This window comes from Montipora capricornis, chromosome 4, assembly GCF_036669925.1.
Source record: "Montipora capricornis isolate CH-2021 chromosome 4, ASM3666992v2, whole genome shotgun sequence".
NCBI lineage: Eukaryota > Metazoa > Cnidaria > Anthozoa > Scleractinia > Acroporidae > Montipora > Montipora capricornis.
Window position 1 is genome coordinate 8,129,681 of NC_090886.1, and position 21,932 is coordinate 8,151,612.

Genomic DNA, 21,932 nt, shown 5'->3' on the forward strand with positions numbered 1-21,932 from the left:
ACTAAAAAATAAAGGCTGCAATGGTCACTTTCTGCATCATGTTCATGTGAAAGAGCAGATCAAGATCCACATCATTCTGACTGTTAGGATGAATAGGGAGTTTAAGAAATTAATGACGATAGCTATAACAATAACAACTCCAAAAAGCAGTAACACTATTGGTTAAAATAGGAAAAAGGTGCGTCTGCAGCAACCTGAAATGACCAATTTTTAGGTTTTGATTACAACATGAACAAACAACTGTGAATTTTTTCCTTCTCTGTTTACTTCAAACCTGCATGTACCAATGCGGTAATAGTATACTTCGACCACATTGTAACACATAAACAAGATGGAATCATCATGATAATTATACTTAGGAGAGCTCAAACATATAGTTTGAATCGATGTTTTCATTGCCATAGCTGTCATAGTTTCTTAACACTCCCTACTGTTATGATGCAGTAAAACATCAATAAGAGGAGAGAACTGACATCAATTTGCCATTTTCCAGCTGTGCTCTAAGTTACAAGTCCCTTGAATCTGAGTGAAGTTGGAGTGAGTTTCTGTCCAAGTTTCTGAAGTACGTCATGTTGTTTGTAATCTAAGTAGGTTGTATTTACATGACAAAAGTCTTAAGGTTTGAATGACAACAACATCAGACTGCTAGTAGTTTCTTCTACGTTAGTTGAGCCATTTGCTTGAGGCAATTGTGTTTTGTCACCCAAGCAACTCATGGCCATTTCTCCTGGCTGGGAGACATACCAAGATTGACTCAAAAGTCTCAGGAGATACTGCTGGCAGTCTACAGCAACTTCAACTTCACCCCCCCCCCCCCCCCCCCTAAATTTTATTCAAAGATGCTGCCCAAACAACTGTCAAATGGCCTACCCGAAATAATGTCATTACAATGTGGAGCAAAGTAAATTACAGTCAAACCAGGTCAAGCACTTCCCCTCAAGATTTTATTAGAGATCTTTAGATTCGAGGACGAGAACGACTACGAGTACAAGATTTTCTCATAGGACAACAGTGAGTGCACACAAACCAGCATCATCTTGGCAGGAAAAACGTGACACCATCGTCATTTTAGTACGAGGTTTGGCAAAAATGTCATCGTGTCAAAACAAGTCAATATCACAGTAGCAGTTTTGGCATTTTCAATCAGGAAAAGGCTTTGTTTTCAGCAATAAGAATAACTGAGCAACCTATGCTGCTAACAAAGAGTCAGATTAATCGGCTGTGTTATAAATTTTTTATTAAGTATTTTCGTTAAAAATGGGCAGTCAAATCTCGTACCCCTTCTCGTCCTAGAATCTAAGGGTCCCTATTTTAATGCATCAAGTACTTGAAAACTGAAGCAATTTATCATTTTAAAAGATAACCTTTGTCAGCAAAACAGTATTCAGCTGGAAGCCAGAATTAACAACGTCACCAATTACGAGCATGCAATGTAATATTATCGGTGACAATGTTGCATTTTCACATTCTTTCTCTTCAGAATTGGCCAAACTTCATTTGAGATGACTACTCAAATTGCAACTCTAACGTTTTAACTTAAAACAGATTTTTGTCACTGTCATGTTTTAAATACAATATTAGTTTTCAAATAATTGGTGAATTAATCCTATGAGGTAGCCTAACCTGGTTCACCTACCGGTACAATGTTACTTCTAACATGTGCACTAGAAAGAATACTTGTGGCAATTTTCAAGCTTCCAAAGACTGAAATAGCATCCCATACAATATTCTTATTTAACAATACTCTCACAATAAAAGGAAACATTCTTTCTCTATTTTTCACATGAAAGTTTTCAAGTACAAACAAGTATGCAACTATATATTTAAAAGAACTCAGAGATGACTCCAAGGCTCTTGTTTTCCTTGCCTCAAGAAAACTTTAAAATAAAAGAACATTGAGACCTTTAACTGCATTTAAAACCTTGGAATCAAGTTAGTATATTAAATTATTGAACTTAACTTTTAAACTATCTTGTAACCATTTTCTGGCATACATCAATGGAAGCACAAGTGCTCTTTGTCAAATAAGGAATGATATTTTTCACTTTCGTTAGAAACTGGGTTCATCTTCCCTTTCAGACGAGGAAACAAATAAAAGGTCGCCTTATTGGAAGAGAAATATGAGGATTTGTCAATAGCTTTGTCCTCTAATTCACAATAAACCAATGTCTTATTGTCATGTGAGCCGACAATCATGAAGAATAAAATGGAGAGATGTTGCCTCTTGTCCACTTCCTATTTAGGTAAAGATACCTTGTGTCTCAATTAAAGTGCCAACCAGAGAGATACACATTTAGCAACATCCCCCAAACCTTCCCCTCACCCCACCCCCTCAAACCAACATAACTGATACCATTAGTTACTGGATAATTGCATTATGACAGTGTTGTGCCTTGTGTTGATAGATTGTTTCAGTGAAAACTGACCCCAGATAAAAACATATGTAACTATCTGTAATCCTGGCTTTCCACAGTGAGGACTCTGACCAATAATTATTTAACTGTAAATGTTTGCACAAAAACACTCTTTCCTTTTGTAATAACAAGAAAACTTTTGCAAGACTGATGTAATTTAATAAATCTGATATAATAATTGTACAGATGGCTCTTCCCTCAACATCAGCCTTCTATCTTAAACAAAACCCTACAAGTGTTTCTGTTGGGAAAAACATTACTCAGTGTGAGTTACCACTACACTTTCCACTCAGTGACATCACTCCTGACTTTGGCTAATCACTTCCTTTTCCTTTTGTTGACACAACAGCTGGGTAACCACTAGAATTCAAGTTGCTACGTTACACTGCTCTGCACATAGGTCCTGCAAAAAAGGAAAAGAAATTAAAATAGAAAAACAACACTCCTTGATTATAGATCGTTTTCACTGTCACGCAATAAAAAAATAAATCGAAAACCATCCAGTGGAAAAAGTCAAGACTTCGTGATGTTGTAGAAGATAAATGAAGAAGACACTTCTCCATGTTTTAGGCCCGTGCGTTTCCCCAAACTTCAGATATTCGTCGAAATGTTTCGCAGAAATTTACAGAGCCCAGTATGAAAACGCCATGTTGGTGCACATCTGTGGTGCACCAATATGGCGGCCGGAAAATAGTGCCAACATCTGTTACTTACTTTGGCTATCTAGGCGAGTGATTATCTGTACTGAACAGACAGCTATTTACGTAAGCACTTTTCCTAATGCTTTAAATTCTAAAAAGGCTCAAAACCATGAGATAAATATATATTTCTCAATAAACTTGATCGTCGCCTCGTGTCACGCACCGCTATAACTCAGAAATTCAAAATGCTCTGGTTTCCGAACGAAGCACGCTATTGAGCTTTAAAATTGCAAATGGATACAAATTTACCGCCTCTTATGCCTGATGACGATCAAAACTTTCGTGGCTCTTTAGTTTTGGATTTTAGAAAATGATGACGTCACGTGAAAACGATCTATTCATTCCAGTTTCATGCATTTCGTAAGAAGATCCAAGGACAATGAAGAAGAGGAGGACAGGGTCTCTCACAGAGGTTATCTCCAGAGGGCATAAGATACCTTAACAATTAAATTTGGTGCAAGACTCAGACAGAGTGTTTTAGAGTAGTGTGCAGATTCTTAAACATCCACAAAAGTTTCTAGTACACAACGTGATGTTACATGGGGACTAAATTTTTATAAGCATTGCTATAATATAGTTAACAACTATTCACTGAAGTGGAGGTGGCTACTAGTGGTGGATATTTACACCACCAGCCACTGACACTAAGGTGAATATTAGTATAATACTAAAACAGCGAGATAACACAGCACAAAATCAAAGACTACACCATTTTTGGGCGCAAATTGCTCGGAGGTGAATAGCAAAGGATATCCAGGAGTTTGAGAAGCCAATTAGAGTGCGTGTTCAACGCTATCCACTGTTTTAGTTTAATTATACTAAAGCAAGTTATCATTATTATTCTTATCGAAGCAAACCTCTTCCTGTCCCGGTGTCTTGTGTTTAACTGTTCAGTTTATACTCACTGTTGGGACTACTTCAACTTCTTTGGCTCCGTGGACTTCCTCAAGTTCTCTATCCAACTGTTCCAATGCTTCATCTGACAACATATTATCCTCTTCTACATCTTCAGAGTTTTCTAGGTCAGACATTGGTGGGTCTGCAGGCAATTCTCCAGAAGGGATAGTGCCATCTGTTAAAATGATTTGAAAAAAAGATTGGTCACTGTTAACTTAATTACCAAAACATCAACTTCACGGTCAAAGACTTAACCCTTTCAGCCCCGATAGTGCCAAATGGCACTTATAGATTTTACTCTGTCTAACGCCAGACGATTTTACTCGTCAATGGGGAACCCCTCGGGCTTAAAGGGTTAAGGCAGTGTTGGCCAAGTGGTTAGAGCACCAGACTTGCAATCCAAAGTTCCTGGGTCCTGTTTTGACAACTCCCCGCAGTTGTTCTGGGTTCTCCTGACTCTACGTTTATCGACAAGCTGGGATTCTTAGAGAATGGTGGTGTTTGTTTGCAAAATTCTTTTATTAACCCTGAAAAAGCACCCTGCAGAGAGCATTCAGTTGGTCCAAAATTTGAACATAAGACCCCTACCCCCCTTCTCCTGCCAAGTTGCACAACATGACCGAATGATTACAGTTGAGCTATGTCATCCGTGACCAGTATTTGCGAGACTGAGATGAACGTCCAAATTCCTCTTTGGAGCTTCCGAGATCTGAGTGGAATCTTGAAGATTTTTCCGAACGTTGGAACGAAAAATGCACAATAACAAACACTTGAAATAGTTTTCACTATAATTATTCAAACACTGTTAATAAAGTAAAAGTTCAGAGCTAACTATTTGCAATATATCAAGGAAATGTCCACAGGAAATTCAGAATCTCAAGAGATAGTAAAGTTCAAAACTGGCACGCAGATTTGAACACTCGGTTCAAATTTCAAAACTACTGGACGGGTCCGGTCATGCATGATGTAGCTTGCCTGTAAATCAAAGAATCTCTGGAGGTTATGAACAGATAAAATTAATACCTTGACAGTTGGTAGAAAATTTACATGTTCAAGGAACACTGTTTATTTCGACAAAGCAGAATTTAATCACAATGCAGTGAATTCATATTTTCCTGTACAATTGACAAAGCTCATCATCATCCCTGCTACAGCTGCCAATAAAATGATTATTATAATCTTCTCAAATTCAAGAAACCCTTGCAGGTACCTTGCCCTGCATCTAGCCGCTCTTTGTGTTCTGCCTGTGCCACATTTTCAATATCTCTGCAAACCTCCTGAAGGATTTCTTCAAGAAAGACCTTGGCAGATTCTTCAAATATAGAAGTTTGTCTGCATGTCTCGTCCAGGCAGTTCTGTTGATAAATAGGCAAGACATTAATTTTGTAATCTTTTTATTTCCAACAAATACAAACATCAACACCTTGAACACAGTTAAATTAAAAACATTTCGTAATGTCGAAAGCCGATCAAATGTTGGAAATTATGGAATGCCCCTAAATGATAATAACATGATAAAGGGGAGCCCCTAAAATCGAGATTTCCCTTTTTAAGTAAACCAAAATAATCATGAAACATATAATTGAGATTTAGCTTTTCATACAAAACCAAGGCTGTCACTATCTCAAAGCAAAGCTTATGAGAAGCATTGGTTTTCTAAAGTGATGCCTTGAAAACATTGTATTCCAGTTCTTAAAAAGATATGCATCGTTCTCTAACATACCAAGGTCACAACGTGTTACTTGCAGTGACAACTGATCAAGATCTGTTATTAAAGAGGACAGTATTTGAGAGGAAATATAAAGCAGGCCTTTGCATGCAAAACAGTAAAATTCTGTTTGTAGTCTGTACAGTACAGTTTCTTATTCAGACAGGCGATGAATTTAAAAGTTTTGCAGCTGAGTAATGAAAACTATTAGTACTGTAGTAGAACGGATGACTAGTCTAGGAACAATAGTATATTTCACAACCATTAAGATCTCATCATGGTAAATTTAATATTTGCAGAGTAGCTTTTTACAATGACTGCTCAATTCTCTTTGGCTATTTTTTATTGTCAATAAGCACACACACAAATTTATAATTTATGCGACAATGACGCCATATTGCTCGCGTCAGATTGAAGTTTCTCACATTTTTGTCTCGCGTTCTTCTCATGTTCTGACTTAATAATTTTGACCCCTCTGCCTTTTTGTTATTGTAAAAAACAAATTGATGTCACTTTTTCATGCGTCTGTCCTGTTATTGACAATGAATTTTGTCATAACATTGTCTCCCGACCCACTCGGCTATCGCCTCTTGCATCCACAGCTACTTTGACAATGTTACAACGAAATTCATGATCAATAACAGGACAGATGCATGAAAAACTGACCTCAATTTGTTAAATAGTGCATCTTTTCACAGAAGCTCAGTCTTAGTTTGGATCCTGGCCTGACAGGTATTTGCCAAGGTTCTTGATAACCATACCCAGGGAGCCAGCCACCACCAAGAAGAACCAGAAAGAACTACAGACATTTTAGCGTCCCATAATTGCATAAACTATAGATCTCCAAGTCTGCATTGCAAGCAAAGTGCTGAAATGCATGGAAGGGGACTGGGAAGTTCCCTCCCTCCTCTTCCCAGCTCCTTTATTTCCATTCCTCCATCTTTCTCTCCCCTTTTAGCCTTGCTACGCAGGTTTATATAGCATAAAATACCTCCCACGTTCAATCAAAATTCTGCTAGCTTTTAAAGCTGCATTTTTTGAAACATCTGAAGTATGATGTGGAAACAACCATTGCCAGGACAGCCATAAGGTAAAGCATTACCAGGTTGCCATCTCATTGTAGGTCCAGAGACAAGAAAACAAATGGCAATAGCAATTTTCCCTTCATGAAACCAAAACCTGAACTTAGATGAAAAGTTTGATGGTTCAATGGACTTCAAGAGCTTTTATATTTTTTATCTTGAGAAAAATTATAGTTTGTCTTGAAAATACACAATCTCGACCCCAGAGCTCTTCTCTTGACCGAGGGAGAGAAGAGCTCTGGGGAACCCTGAAACAAAGTGTCTTCTCATTGGTTTTCGTGAAGAACAATTAAAAGCGTCTCTAATTGGTGCATTCATGTTAGCACGAGGAGTGAGCAGGCGCCGTAAGGCTTAAATAGCCAATTTTTGGCTGTAAGAACCCTAAGGCGCATGTTCTGCTACGCAGAGTTTCCCAGAGCCTTGGGTCGACCCGAGGCTCTGGTGACGAGAATGGAAAATACATACCGGTATTTCACATTTTCTAAATTCATCCTTACTACAGCGGAGATTGACTTGCTCAGACAATCTTTAAGTGAGCCTCACATCTCACGTCTTGCCATATTAGATCTCACCTACCCTGATAAAATTTGAGTAACTGGAAAAATGCAGAGGGAATGAAAATTTAAGATCGTGAAGATCGAAAATGGAGACTTAAAAAACCATAATTTTTCAAAACTTTTGGTTTTTACAGTAGCAATTATTGGAAAGAAAATAATTTCACCCCTTCTTGTTTATGTACAAACCACATGTTCATTGGCTCTTGAAACAATGACTTCCTTGGTTCAGGTGGTCAGCAAGTTTTACTATCAAAAGAAACTTGAAAATGATGTTTGTACCAGTTGCAGAACTTGCTTTTGTAAACTTATGTGCCTATAAGCGAAAATTAAAGACTGCATCGAGTCAAGCTCAAATTACATTCCAAGCGATATATCTGAAAGCCAGGCTAGATGCAGATATCTGAAGTGTAGCAAAATGGTCCAGGATTGCTTACAGCATTTCATGACAATGGTTTCATTTGTGAGAGAAAGGAACATGATGGCACTTAACTCCATCGTCATTCTCAGTCATGTTTTACTCAACTACAGGTGTACAAATAAACCGGACAAAAAAAGGACTGCCATTGGGTGAATCTATGTTATTTGTCAGATTAGTACAATTTTCACTTAAGTCCAGAATTGCAATACTGAGCAGAAGCATCAAGCATAGAGTTTGTATTATCATTATAGTATTAGTGTAGTATTAGCAGTTTAGTATTAGCACATTAGTGTGTGTTAAAATTAGTCATAATTATTGCAAAAATGCTTGCATTTATGTTCCTTTGAATTCATGGTTTAATTCATTACTGTTTACACTGTTTATTTCAGAAGTAGAGTTTGGGAGACACTTTCTTACGCTTTTCACCATTATCACTACTGAAATTATATATGAAATGGATCGTATATGAACTGTGGATATGAAATCAAGTGAAGCTATGATCCTCGCAGTTATGAACGCAAGTTTTACAATTGCGAAAAGAATCCTGAAAAATTCAGGACTTCAATGGGGTTTTTGAACCCGTGACCTCGCAATACCAGTGTGATGCTCTAACCAACTGAGCTATGAAGCCACTGACATTGGGAGCTAGTCATTTGTGGGTTCTAATGTTCCTGTGAGGAATGAATCAACAATGAAATTATATATGAAATGGATCGTATATGAACTGTGGATATGAAATCAAGTGAAGCTATGATCCTCGCAGTTATGAATGCAATTTTTGTAATTGCATAAAGAAGCTGAAAAATTCACGATTTCATACATCATTTCATCGTTGATTCTTTCCTCACGGGAACATTAGAACCCACAAACGACCAGCTCCCAACATCAGTGGCTTCATAGCTCAGTTGGTTAGAGCGTCGCACTGGTATCGCGAGGTCACAGGTTCATAACTGCGTGGATCATAGCTTCCCTTGATTATCACTACTGATGTTAAAGCACTGGAAGGTACATCTCAATGCTTGCAATACTGGTCATGTGAGTTTTAAAAGCATTGGGTTTGAGATCGAGTTGATTGTAGAGAGACGAGTTCCCACCCAGTTTTCCACACAAGAGAGTGATGATGATGATGATGATGATGATAATTAGGACAAAAACAGTGGTGTTGGTTGTTGATAAGTGACTCAAAGAAATGAGCAGTACCACGATTAGTTAAAAATTAATGGTTACAACTCTTTTATTAAAAATCACAGATTTTGAAAAATACAATTAGAGGTTTTCCACTTCAAACTAGCATGAACATGCATATGTTGAACACTCAACCCATTGACCCCTGGGAGTGAGACTTGACAGATTTTACTAACGCGAGAGGATTTTGCTTGTCAACTGGGGAATTGTCCTGGGCTTTTGAGGTGTCAGTGGGTTAATGTCTACAAAATGAATAATTTATGTTTTACTATTATAAATCTCAAACTGAAAGTAATATCTTAATAGACTAACCTATCTAATCCCTTCTCCTGGTGTTATAGCAGTGTCACTTATCTTTTTTTTTTTAAAGAGATTAATTTTGTTTAAAAAATGTCAGTACTTGTCGTTGCTATACAATTTATAAAAATTAATACCATCAAATTCCATGTGAGTCATAAAAAGATATCCCTATCTTTAAACTACGTTTTTTTATACTTCAAGACTCCATGGTGTAACAGCATGAACAGTTCTTTACAAAAAATCACTTATGTTCATGTGTTGAAAACAGTTTAACAAGGAAAAAGCCACAACCCATTAAACTTTTTCAGAAATAAATGATAATAGCCGCAAATAATGTATTACTAATATTATTGTCACAATCAGACAGAATAAGCAATCACAATAAAAAATATACTTCCTCACAAATTATTGTTAAATTATTGTTCCAAAAAAACAGTAAGAAAATCAATTTGACTGTTGTTTCTCGAAAGTACTAAAGCCTTAGCATGTTTCCCTTTTGCTTTTACCTTAAATGGAATTTTGGGAGCTGTGTTGTTTGTTGTGGACCAAAATGTCTTAGAATCAACTGAGATCTTAATAATTATTCTCACGTTGTTAAACAAGACAGCAACAAACCTTTCTTAGCACACATAAGCAACACAATGTAAATAACAGCTAACTTGACAGAATGAGCTGTTTACATACAGCTCAAAGCTATATGCGTTTTCTATATTTCCAATAAATTGCGTCACTTTTCTGGGGTTTCTTTGCCAGGTGAACGGTCCTTTGTAAACTGCACCTCTCCACCTGGTTTGATAAAGACTTCTGGACTGCAGGGAGGATCGTACGCAGGACTCGCAGAACTTACCCGATCTTCATCACCCTCTTTTGCACCAACCACGCTGGCTTCATCATCAGCACTGCCAGTGATAGCTGTTTAGAAACATAAAAGTTCAAAAAGTAACTTAGACAGGCTGGGTTGTCTGTCAAAGTTGTTAGTGACCACCTCACAATTAAGCTACACGACACATTGTTGTAAGGAACTCTTCTTTTTACTAGTCTTTAGTATTATTATTGTCAAAAGGTGAAGCAAAGACACAAGAAGGTTGCCCAATCATGCATGTTGACCTGTCTAAAGGAAGTCAGGTCATGGGCTTTACAGAGGAGAGGTAGTGACAACTTATGTTAATTTTGGTTGAAAGTATGGTGTCGGTTCATGACGACCAGACATATGAAAAGTTGACTGGACACCCAAGGGTTAGGTTTACTAAGAACCTACCAATTCAAAGAAGTTTGGACCTTTTTGTGTCACAAGTTTTTTTTAAATGCAGTTTTAAGACTCTTTCATGTCAAAAGGCTTGTCAATATTGTTCACACACACTGAATCATGGATTATACAGATTTGAATAAACCAACTATTAGAGGAAAAAAATACAAGTGAACACATACCTGTCAAGTCCTCCTCTGAGAAAGCTTCTGCCACACTTCCACAGGCTTCTGTGAACTGAAAGTCCTGCTCTTCTCTATTCACTGTTGTCTTGTCAATTCCCACATCAGTGACAGAACTTCCCTTCACGTGAACTTCTTCTCTGGCAGTTTCTAAACTACCAACATCATTTGTTTCTTCTTTGACCATTTCATCTTTTCCTTCTGTATTGACACCAGTGGCAGAAGCTCCTTCAGCAATGTCAGCACCATCTGTATCATGTATCTCAATTGTCTCATTGCCAACAGGGTTCTGCTCAGTAATGGCAGCATTCACAAATTCTTGTCTTTCTCCGGCAGTTTTGGAACTGTCTACAGTGTGTCCTTTCTCAACTGCATCTTCTTCTGATGATTTGTCACCAGTTGCCTCAGGAAGTTCTCCTTGCTCTTCTCTTGTACCGTCCACATTATTTGCTTCTTTTTCTGTATCTTTGGCTTTCTCTTCTACAAGGACACAATTGGCAGGAATATCTTCCAACTCTCTCTTATCTCCTCTATCTGAAGACTGCACTTGACTTGTTTCTAAGCTTTCATGGTTGTGTTCTGAAATGGAAACACACACTGTTCCTTCTTCTTGTCTTTCTTTTTCTTCAGAGCTGTCCACTGTGTGCGATTCTTTTTCTAATCCATCTTCTTCCTGTGATATATCAGCAGATGCACACTGATCTGCTTCCTCCAAAGAAGTTATAGAACATTCCACTCGCCTTGTTTCTTCGTTTTCTCCTTCCTGCTCAGTAGCCAAAGCTATCCCTTGATTCTCTTTGCTGTCTTGGTCCTCTCCCAGATTTCCTCCATCACACTCTTGTACCTCCATTCCTTCCTTTTCCTCTTTTAAACAATCCTTCATTGTACTACCCTCTCCCATGATGTCCCCATACTCAAGTTGTGCTTCTACTTCAAGGCCTGTTTTGCCTTCTGGAACATCTTCTGCATCCTTTTTTGCAAGCCTCCAACTATCAGCCTCCCCTTTCTTGTCATCTTTTTGGTATTCATTTTTGTTTACCAATTGGGTTTCCTTCTCCTCTTGGACAATGCTGGGCAATTCTGTCCCACTTTCCTCACCACAAGGACATGCAGGACCAACCTTTTCTTCTTCAGCATACGTTTCCAGACCAGTGACTTCTTCAACACTGTCATGAAACTCCTCGTCCTCTTCATCTTTAACACCACTGTCCTCCTTTGTTGTCAGATCAACTCTTTCAATTCCTGATTCAGCTTCCTCAAAGATTTCTTCCTCAGAGCTCTGTTCAATGGCTCCGTCCACTTGGTCTGACAAAGAAGAAACCACAGGAGTCCAAGATTCTTTTGTGGGTGTAACTGTCAGTGGAGCCTTACTCTCAACAGCTAAACCTTCGGACATTAGCTTATCAGCAATAGACAAACCAGTGGAATCTAACAGCTGAGCAAATACAACACTACCCTCAGTTCTTTCCACTTTGACTTTGACATCCGTTGCATCACAAAATTCCTTTAACTGCTTCACTGCCTCAGTGCTCCAGTCCTCTCCATAGTATCTGTGAGGAGGTTCAATGTCAGCCAGACTGCAATTGAAATACTGAACAGGAAGTTTTGCAAACTCTGCCTCTAATTTCTTAATCCTGTCCAAGGTCAGAGTTTCATTCTTTGGGTAATCCACTGAGTTCACATGTACTTGAGCTCCAGAATCTACCTTACTCACGGAAGACCTATACCACTTGTTATCATCAGAGTACTTTGCACAACAAACATCACCTGCTTGTAAGCAAAAGAGTCTCAAGTCATTTTCACCAAGATCCTGATAAAACTGATCAATTTTTTCACTTAACAGTATAAGCTCTGGCTTTGAATCTCTTAATTTGCACCAAAAGTCACTCGGAGAGTTCACCACTGTTACGTTCACCCTACAGACTTCACCAACACCAGGATAATTGTAGACTATTTTTCCATCTTCACTGATGGATAATCGTCTGAGGTCAACCTGTGATCTGGGCTTGGTTACTGCATGTCCCAGTTTAACAAGAACATCTGTGACAGATTCTGTCTTGTCAAATAAACTGACTATAACAGAATCTCCTGAAATGCTCACAACTTCTGCTGTTAGTTGTTTATCTCCCCAAAGTTCAGATAATTTTGTTGCGAGCTCAGTCTCACTGACGCCAGCAGCTGGAATGACATCACCAAGGGTGCATTCAAAGCACTGAACAGGTAAGTCGTAAAAATCCTCCTTCAGCTGTTTAAATGAGATAGCCAGATCCACATTGCCATAATCTACAAACTTAACTTCAACTCCTTGGTCAGATACACATGTTATGACCGATCGGTACCATTCTTCATCATCAGCAAACTGGGCACAACAAGTAAGCCCCACCCTTGGGTTTCCGACAACATCATCAACTTCGCCAAGAGCACAATAAACAGAAGTAAGCTCTTCCCTCAGCCTCGTCAATTCGTCTTCAGAGTCAGCCAGTTGCAACTGTAGAGACTTCAAGTCTTTCACCCCAATCAAATACACCTCTAAACGTTGACCAACATGAAATTCTGGCCACTTCAATCTTAATTGCTCCCCAGAGAAATCTTCCCTGTCACTTAGTCTTGCATATCCCAAATCAATTAAATGTTGATTAATAGACTTTCCACTGTCATCGCGCAAAATTAACTCTACTGTGCTACCAGTTGCTTGTGTTACCTCTGCAATCAAGATTTTTGAGTTGCACGTGGACTCTAACACAGATGAACACTTAGACGACCACTGACTATCAGCTGAACTTGGGTAAATATTTGCCAGACTGCTTTCCAAAACAAAGATAGGCATTTCCAAGAATTCATCTTTCAGAACCTTCAATTGTGAAATTGGAATCTTCTCATTTGTCCCATAGTCAACTAGTCTAACAGTAGCAGTCTCGTCAGAAGAAATACTCAATACTTCAGCTCTGAACCATTTCCTTGGTTTGTCTTCTTCAGGACAAAAATGTGCACAGCACAAGTCACCAACTTCAGGATTTGGAAAATTGAGATCATCAGCATCAAGGGACTCATACAGGGATGTCATACTGTTGTATAGCTGAAAACGCTCATCAACTCTTTCTGTCATCAACAATTGCATCTCAGAAGGTAGGAAAGCAGAGATGAAACTGACAGGGACTTTGCTGCCCACGTCAAGTTCGGGAAGTCTAAAAGCTCTTCTCTCTTGAGATACTGGTGCCTTCACTGGAGTTGTTTCTTCAAACGTTGTCTCTTCTAGCAGTGAGGTTTCTCCAAGACAATCACAAACTACTTGTTCACTGATTGACTGCTCAGCACCAGGAAAATAAAGCTGGATAGTATAAGAACCATCCGGATGCTGCTCTTGTACTTCAACTTGCACAACCTTCTCACACAGGGCTTCATTGAGATAACTTGTCACTCTGCTTGGGTCAACCCCTTGAACATCAGCCAAATGACATCGAATTGCTTGCGCTGGTAGTTTCAAGTGTGAATCACTGATGGGATGCAGTCTGTCTAAAGAGAGATTTTCTGAATTTCCATAATCAACATAGAAAACTGTTGCATTGGTGCCGCCTTGAAGGTTGAGAATTTGAGCACGATGCCACATGTCGTTATCTGTGAACTTTCCAAGGCAAGGCAATGTGGCCACCAACTGAGAGCTGTGCATGGGTGTCCCTGACACATCATTGGCAATCTGATCCATCAACTCAGTCAAAGCATCCCCAGTTCTCTCTGGCTGAAGCCATATGCAGTCTGGCGAATCCGCATAAACAAAGTAAGCCCGCTCACGCTTGTCAGAGTCAAAACTCTCTTTAGAAAAGGACTTCACTTTGGGATGCTCTTTAGTAGTAAACATGTCCAACTCTTGAATTGTCACGAACCAAGTATCTCCTTCCTGCCTTGTAAAGGTAACATGTAGTGGCTTGTCAATTACACTAGCTTCGAACTGTTCAACATCACTCTCTGACCAAGTTTCCTTGGCACCTTCCAGGCGGCACTTGATCGCTTGCACTGGAAATGTTACAAGCTCTGGGTTCATTTGCTTCACTGCTTCTACTTTCTGAGAATCTGTATTACCGTAATCAACAAATAGGACCTCCACCTCAGTTTCAGAGACAACCTTTGTAACAAGAGCCCTATACCACTTGCAATCTTGACTATATTTTGCAAGGCACAGGGAGTCTACAAAACACATCTCCAGAACTTCATCAGTGGGTCCCAGCTGCTCACAGACTTCACTGGCAAGCATGCCAATTGTTCCTAGATCTCCTGATGTCCTCGACAACTGAATGTAGAATTCTCCACATTCTGTCACATGGCTGACAAAGACTTCTTCCACCTGACCAAGTGTTAGTGTTTGCTCAAAGTAACTCTTTGTTTGTACACTAGAAACATCCTTCTCTCCTTGCTGCCCAATGGCAGTGTTTCCGGCCACAAACAAATCAACAACAGAAACTCCATCAGTTTGTAAGGAAACCCTCCACTTCTGCCCATCACGGATGATAAAAGTGACATCAAAAAACTTGTCAAGGGCAACAGTTTGGAAGATGTTTAGTTCTTCAGGAGTCCACCTATCCTTGGTGACATCAAGACAACAGCAGATGGCTTGCTGAGGTAACTGCATGAAGCTCTTATGAGGGTCCTTTATTTCAGAAAATGGGACTGATTCTCCATTTCCATAATCTACAAACTGTACATATGCTCCTTCCAACGACAATATGTTCTTTAATTTTCCCCGGTACCAGTCACCATCTTGACTGAATCTTGCACAGCATGACATTCCTGGAAGTGGATCCTTTACGATATACTCAGTTGGCAGTATCTGTGAGTAGAATCTACTGATCTGTCCACTCAGGAGAGAAAGTTCATCAAGAGAAGAACTTAACTGTACATAGAATTCATCTGGGCTGACAACATGGCTTACATAGACTGAGCATTTCATTTCTGCTGTCACGACAGGATCAAGGTATTCAGTGATCTCCAGGGAAACTGCTGCATCCTCATTCTCTTCATGGGGCAAACTAACTTCCCAAGTGCCATTTTCCATCGACAAAAACGTTGCCTTTAGTTCTTTACCATCCACTCTTTGATGAAATAACTCATTGTCTTCTATCACCGGGAGACGACAACGGACAGCCTGAACTGGAAGTTCATAAAACTTTCTGCTTAACTGTCGAACATCTGACAGCAGGACAATGTCACTGTTGCCATAATCCACGTAGCGCACCTTAACTTCAAAGTCTGATGTCACACTTTCAACAACTGCTCGGTACCACAATCCATCCCCAGAAAAAAGGGCACAGAGAGGTGAGCCAACTGCTAAATCTTCCGGACGTACATCATCAGCCAAGCCAGAATAAACTTCAGAAATGTTAGCCATCAGCTGAGTGAGTTCAAGGTATGTTCTTGATAGTTGAATGTAAAATTCCATGGGGCTTTCAATGTGAACAACATACACTTCCTCTTTCTCCCCGGGATTCAAGGACAGCTGCTTCAAACTTGGCTTTTCTTGTTGCAACACAGGACCTTATAAAGCAATAAAGAAAAGGAGAAGCATGTTAACAATAAAAATAATGGGAATTCAATTTGTACAAAAAATTAAAACAAACAATAGCATCTCTATGTATTTAGGGCCCAGTTATTCAAAGCCTGATTAAGATGACCCTGGAAAGCGGGAAACTTAAATTGCAGTCTATTTCCTGAATAATTAACAAATCTGTCGCTAGTTGAGGTTGGGTGCCTGAGACAACCAGAGCTTGCACTATTAGCAGCCAGCTCAAAAACGCAGACTGCTCTCTTGACTGGAAAATCCTGGTCATGAGCAATTTTTTTGGGTTGAATATTAGGTCATAAAAGGTCAACTTATACACAAGTAAATATGGTAGTTTGGCCTCAAACTCTCGCTCCTCAAAATTATCCTAATGAGCATGTAACAGGACACAGGATTCTAAGGTCAAATCATATCACCAATACCTTCTCCTAAAATGGTGTTAAAAACCTCTTCACTAACACAGTTATCCCCATCAAACACCTTGACTTGAAATTTGTCAGCCTGCTGACTAAGGACCTTCACAATAAGTTGATTCTCGCCAGTCAGTTCTTCAAAGAGGGCGGTGGCTTCTTCTGACCATTCGTCTCTGTTTAGATCTATTGTGCACTCAATGGCAACTTCAGGTACTTTAAGGAATTTTGGGGTCATCTCTTTAACCACAGAAGGTTTGACAGTCTCAGTGTTGCCATAGTCCACATAATGCACTGTCAAATCTGTCTGAGTGTGGTTTACTACCCTCGCTCTGTACCACATCTCTTCGTACAATGCAACACATGGTTGGTCTACTGCTGGCTTGGCCAAACAGCCTTCTTCCTCAGAAAGCTGGAAGTAGTAGTTGTTCAAATCATTCATCACTGAAAAATAATATCAGTAGTGACGATCATCGTAAGATGTACCCGGAAATAAGCATTATTTTAGTGCAAACAGCCATATCTGCCAGATGTGTAGTCCAGCAACATATAATAATATTTAGAGGGTTCTGTAAAATTAACTGGAAAGAAAACAACAGGAAAGGTTATTTTCAAATAAATTTTGAACCTCTTTTGACATAATGTACAGTGAGCCAGGTATGACAGTTATACATTTGTATAACAACAAGTTTCAAGACAATTTTGAACTCCTTTATAGTCTGTAAGCACCTTATTTTTTGATGAAAGAAAGTAAAGGATCAGTGACTCCCGCCACTATAGCTTGAATCTTCTGGCAGGATAGTTTCCTCATAATAGTATTGAATGAGAGTTTTTCCCAGAGGATTTTCCACAGGAACTTTGGCTTTCCCTTTTCTTAAAAAAAAACCTGAATTTACTAATTTTGACTTGATTTGGAAACGGCAAAAAACAATGTAGTGTACCTCATTTTAATGTCACGTTCTGAAACTAAAGTTCATTGTTTGACAATGCTTGACAATACAATGCTTTACTTACTTCCATCTAACTGGTCACTCAAGTTTACTAACTGACAATAAAATCTCCCAGGTGAGGAGATGTGGGTGATGCAAACGTCATACATTTCACCACAAGCGATATCAGGTTTGGTGAACTCATCGAAAGCATATTTCATGGGAGAAGCTGACTTTGCAGCAGCTAGACCAGTCTTAACAAGTTCTTCACCAATATCTTTGGTATTATCCCTCAACTGAATTTCAAATGGCTCTGAAAAACTTAAGAACGTTGCATCAAGTTCCTTCTCAGAAGTGAGATTCTCAAAAGATACAGCTGTGTGACCTGACCAAGCTTGACCAGTCAATGGATGGATTCCATGTAGACTACACTTGATTGCTAAGGGAGGTTCGCCGAAGAAAGCTCCACTGAGCACCTTGGTTCGACTGATTGGCAATGTTTCTAAGTTACCATAGTCTATGAATCTCACTGTAAGGTTATCATCGTTTTTCTCTTCAATAACTGCACGGTACCACTGGTTGTCTTCGGAAAACTGTGCGCAGCAAACATCTCTTGCAGATATGCTGGTTACTGCAAGATCGTGGGAGGAAATGGAATCATAAACGGCAGAAATTTCACTCATCAACGAGGCAAGCTTGTCTTCAGAACCACTGATTTGACAATAAAAACTTCCAGGTGACTCAACAGCAGAGACATAAACTTTCTCATTTGCAGATGGTTGAGGTTTTTGTAGGGCTGAAAAAGGCTTTATTTCTGAAGATGGTATTGAGGAGCATGGTGATCTCCAGCTGGCCAAGCCTTCATTTACTAACATCTCACCAATATTTACATCAACAGAGGAATCTGAAGTATCGAAGAGCTCAACCTCCAGAGAGTAATCACTTCCTATGAAAACAGAAACGAATGAAAACAAAGGGATTTTTGCAAACTTTGATGAGTACAAGTTCAGATCAGTCTCCATACATAATTTTAATAATAAAGTTTAGACACTGTACCTATTTGGAACATATAGATTGAACAATTGAGCATCCACAGCACTGTGCAAAAGTAAGTCGACAGTCCCTGGAAGCTCATGGACCGAGACTTGAGTCGAGTTTCTCGACATTCAAGGGCTTTCGAGAAAATTTTGAGACAATTTTTGAGACTCTCAAGTGGAGAAAACAAAGGAGTTTTCGAACAAATAATTTTTCATGCATCTCTTCAGGTCTGTTTTATGGGTTTTACCTTACTGTAGCTTTCCATCTTTTTTCGCGTTCATCAGGAACTTTGACAAGACAGGTAAATTTTCTTCATTCACTTCCTTGTGAAAAATGTGTTTACCCACAGTTGATTGTGGCGTTGTAATTTTCATGATATTGACCGGTTGCTTTGTGCCCGCGCTATTGATTTCAACTTGAATATTTTTAAATATTCAAGTTGAAATCAACAGCGCAGTTCCGTTGAAATCAACGGCAGGACAGAGGGCTCATTTAAAAATTAGCCCTCTGTCATGTATGGCAGCAAAGAGTCTTCGTTGCCGATATGCTCACTACTTCAGAATACTCAAAGCATCTGAACTTAGTTGACAGCACAAGAATCAGTTGGAGATAAATATTATTAAAATGGTCTTCACAAAATTTAAAATTTTTGTATCACGCAGTATGGTGTAACTTTTGGACTTGAATTAAAGGGGCTAGGTCACGCCGTTTTAGGTAATTTTGTTTAAAATTGTTAGCCATGAGCTCTAAACGTCAAATGGCAGAGCAAGAGTCTTTCATTTGCAAAATCACGGCCACATAACAATTGAGAATGATTTTCCAGCTGTTTAAATGACATTTTGATATAAATTTGAAAAAAGGTGGGCCGACGTTTTTCAAATTTACCCAAATGCAATCCACTTCAATCCTCCCCAGTTTTGTCCATCCTTGTCCCTTCTTAGCTTTCCTGTGTTTTGTTTGAGTTCTTCTATAGTTTTGAGCCGTTATTTTGTTATTTCAGTTAATTCTATGACCATTTGATCAATGCTGAAATTGCCTAAAATTGCGTGACCTAGCCCCTTTAAGCTCAAGTTTGTTTACATTAAAATTTTGGTATGTTCGGTTGAAGACTTCAGCCACCGCTTTCTGTTCACCGAAGATCATTCCCAATGTTATGACTGTGTTTCCTAGAATTTCCCTAGAAAATTGCGCATACAGTAGAAGAGATCATGAAAAACACTTTTGATATGTCTGCAAAACGCTATTGTTGCGTTTTCGAGAAGGTATGTTTCACCTTGAAATGTCTGATTGAAATCCTCAAAAAAGGGTCGAAAACTCAATCCTTGATTTTCTAATCTCAAACTTGAGCCTGTCAACTTACTTTTGCATGGTACTGTATGTACTTGTTTGCAGTTCTAATCTGTTGAATTTTGTGGAGCTAAATTTTTAATTTAGGCTAGGTCAATTACCCCCAAACCATTGTGGTCAGCAGCCTCACGCCTCAGTGAACGTGACTAAGAGGGGTGCCTCTCAACTCTGCAGGGCTGGATAATTAACATAACAGCACATCATGCTTGTGCTTGGCAATGCAATCTGCTTTAGCTGCATATCATTGCAAATTCTTTGAGCCCCATCAGGTCCAGCAAGTCTTTCAACTGGACTGTGTCCCAGAGTAATAGCAACTGATCATGGCTGCTTCAGGGGTGGTTCCTGCTTGCAGGGTCTCCACGGATGTGCCTCACACTTCACCCTGCCAACTTTTGAGGCACCACTTCCCAAACTTATCAACTGGCAATGACTTTAACCTGTTTAATAGATAATTGAGGGGTATTGTGCACAACGTTTTCAACCAAAATTTGCACATATGTACTAACCCTTTCTGAGTACTTTTCCAAGTAATCTCTTGTGCAATGTGAGTTCGCTGAACCTTTCTACAACATTGTCTGGCCACACTTTACCACCGGTAGGAACAATAGAGGACAGACTACTCTGGAAAGCTTGAGCTGGAAGCTGGAGAAGGTGTGCGCTTATCGCTTTTACCTTACAGAGGGGAACTATCTCATTGTTGCCAAAATCAACAAAGTGTAACTCCACAGACTGCTGATCAACAACTTGCATGATTCTTGCTCTGTACCATAAATTGTCATCTGAAAAAGTAAACACATTTTAATGTTGTCTTTCTGTCAATTCCTGACTCTTAGATGATATGTGACCGTCTAGATGAAAAGGATGCTTAGACCATTTCTTCCCAAACACGTTTCAAAACTGTTTCAAACAAATTTAAACGCATTTCAAACAGTTTCAACCATGTTTCAAATGCGTTTGAAACAACAGCGTTTCATCCCGTTTCAAAAACAAGTGTCACATTTCATTGCGTTTGAAACAGAAGAATTAACATGTGCATAATTATATTATCAGTCGGTTCTTCTGCATGAATTTCCTTAGCAGTCTTTGTAAGTTTTGTCAAATATGAATGAATTTCACTTTTTTTCGAAATGTTTCTGAAGCTAAATAATTTCAAGATCTTTGAAATGGAAATGAACGAAAGTATGCGTGTCTGTTTCATCGCTAGGATGCCAGAGGTTTTTTCTCTCTTAGAGCGATGGAATGGGGAGTCGCAAACCGGCAAGAAAAACCGGTTCGCCGGTTCGTTCTTTCGTTTTTCGCCTTTCATCTTTCGTCGCCCTAAGATAGCAAAAAACCTCTGGAATTTAGGGAAACCAAAAACCCTGCATTTCAGGAGAATTTGAGCACAGTGGATAACGAGTATATTTTTAGTCAAACGCAGGAGAGATATATTTTTCCGATATTTCTGTCATGTCCCTGTCATGCAAACACATACTTTTAGTGAAATGTTTCTGCCCAGAAGGCTTTAACGACGCTGAGAAGATCTTTTTGTGATATTGCTATTTAGAGATAGGTGCTTTGCTTTGTAAACAGCATTTACTTTTTACAGTGAATTGTCATGCGTGACCCGGCAGAATCAGCAAGGTCTCTTCGCGATCTCCGAAATTTGATTGTAATCTCGACAGTCTTTCACAAAATCTTGCTTCAAATTGCAGTTTTTTTCTACACATTAATGTGCTCTGTGTCGTTTATACGTTTAAAATGATTCTTTTAAGGAAATGGAATTACAAAGTATACTCTGTTTTAAAATGAAGAGAATGCCCACGAGAATTCAGAATCTCAACAGTTGAACTTGAATTCTTGTTTCAAGTTTTCAAAAATATTCCTGTTACCGAGTTTGTAAGATAGACTGTGAATTTGGAAAGTGGTTTCAATGGCAGAAGTTACGGAAGTACTATGAGGATTTAAATGTTGGCTTGAATGGAAGC

General features: G+C 39.0%; 1 protein-coding gene across 1 annotated transcript in view; it reads right to left on the reverse strand.

Annotated features, from left to right (window-relative positions):
• Nucleotides 1–2,634: 2,634 nt before the first annotated feature.
• Nucleotides 2,635–21,932, reverse strand: part of LOC138045451 (uncharacterized) — a 34,382-nt gene continuing 15,084 nt past the window's right edge. Inside the window, exons 4-11 of the mRNA XM_068891959.1 lie at nt 20,472–20,744; nt 17,666–18,526; nt 16,664–17,095; nt 10,691–16,216; nt 10,110–10,174; nt 5,223–5,367; nt 4,021–4,187; nt 2,635–2,817 (exon numbers count right to left, since the gene is read on the reverse strand). Coding sequence (XP_068748060.1) covers nt 2,782–2,817; nt 4,021–4,187; nt 5,223–5,367; nt 10,110–10,174; nt 10,691–16,216; nt 16,664–17,095; nt 17,666–18,526; nt 20,472–20,744 — 7,505 coding nt within the window. The 3' untranslated portion in view covers nt 2,635–2,781. The remainder of the gene's footprint in view (nt 2,818–4,020; nt 4,188–5,222; nt 5,368–10,109; nt 10,175–10,690; nt 16,217–16,663; nt 17,096–17,665; nt 18,527–20,471; nt 20,745–21,932) is intronic.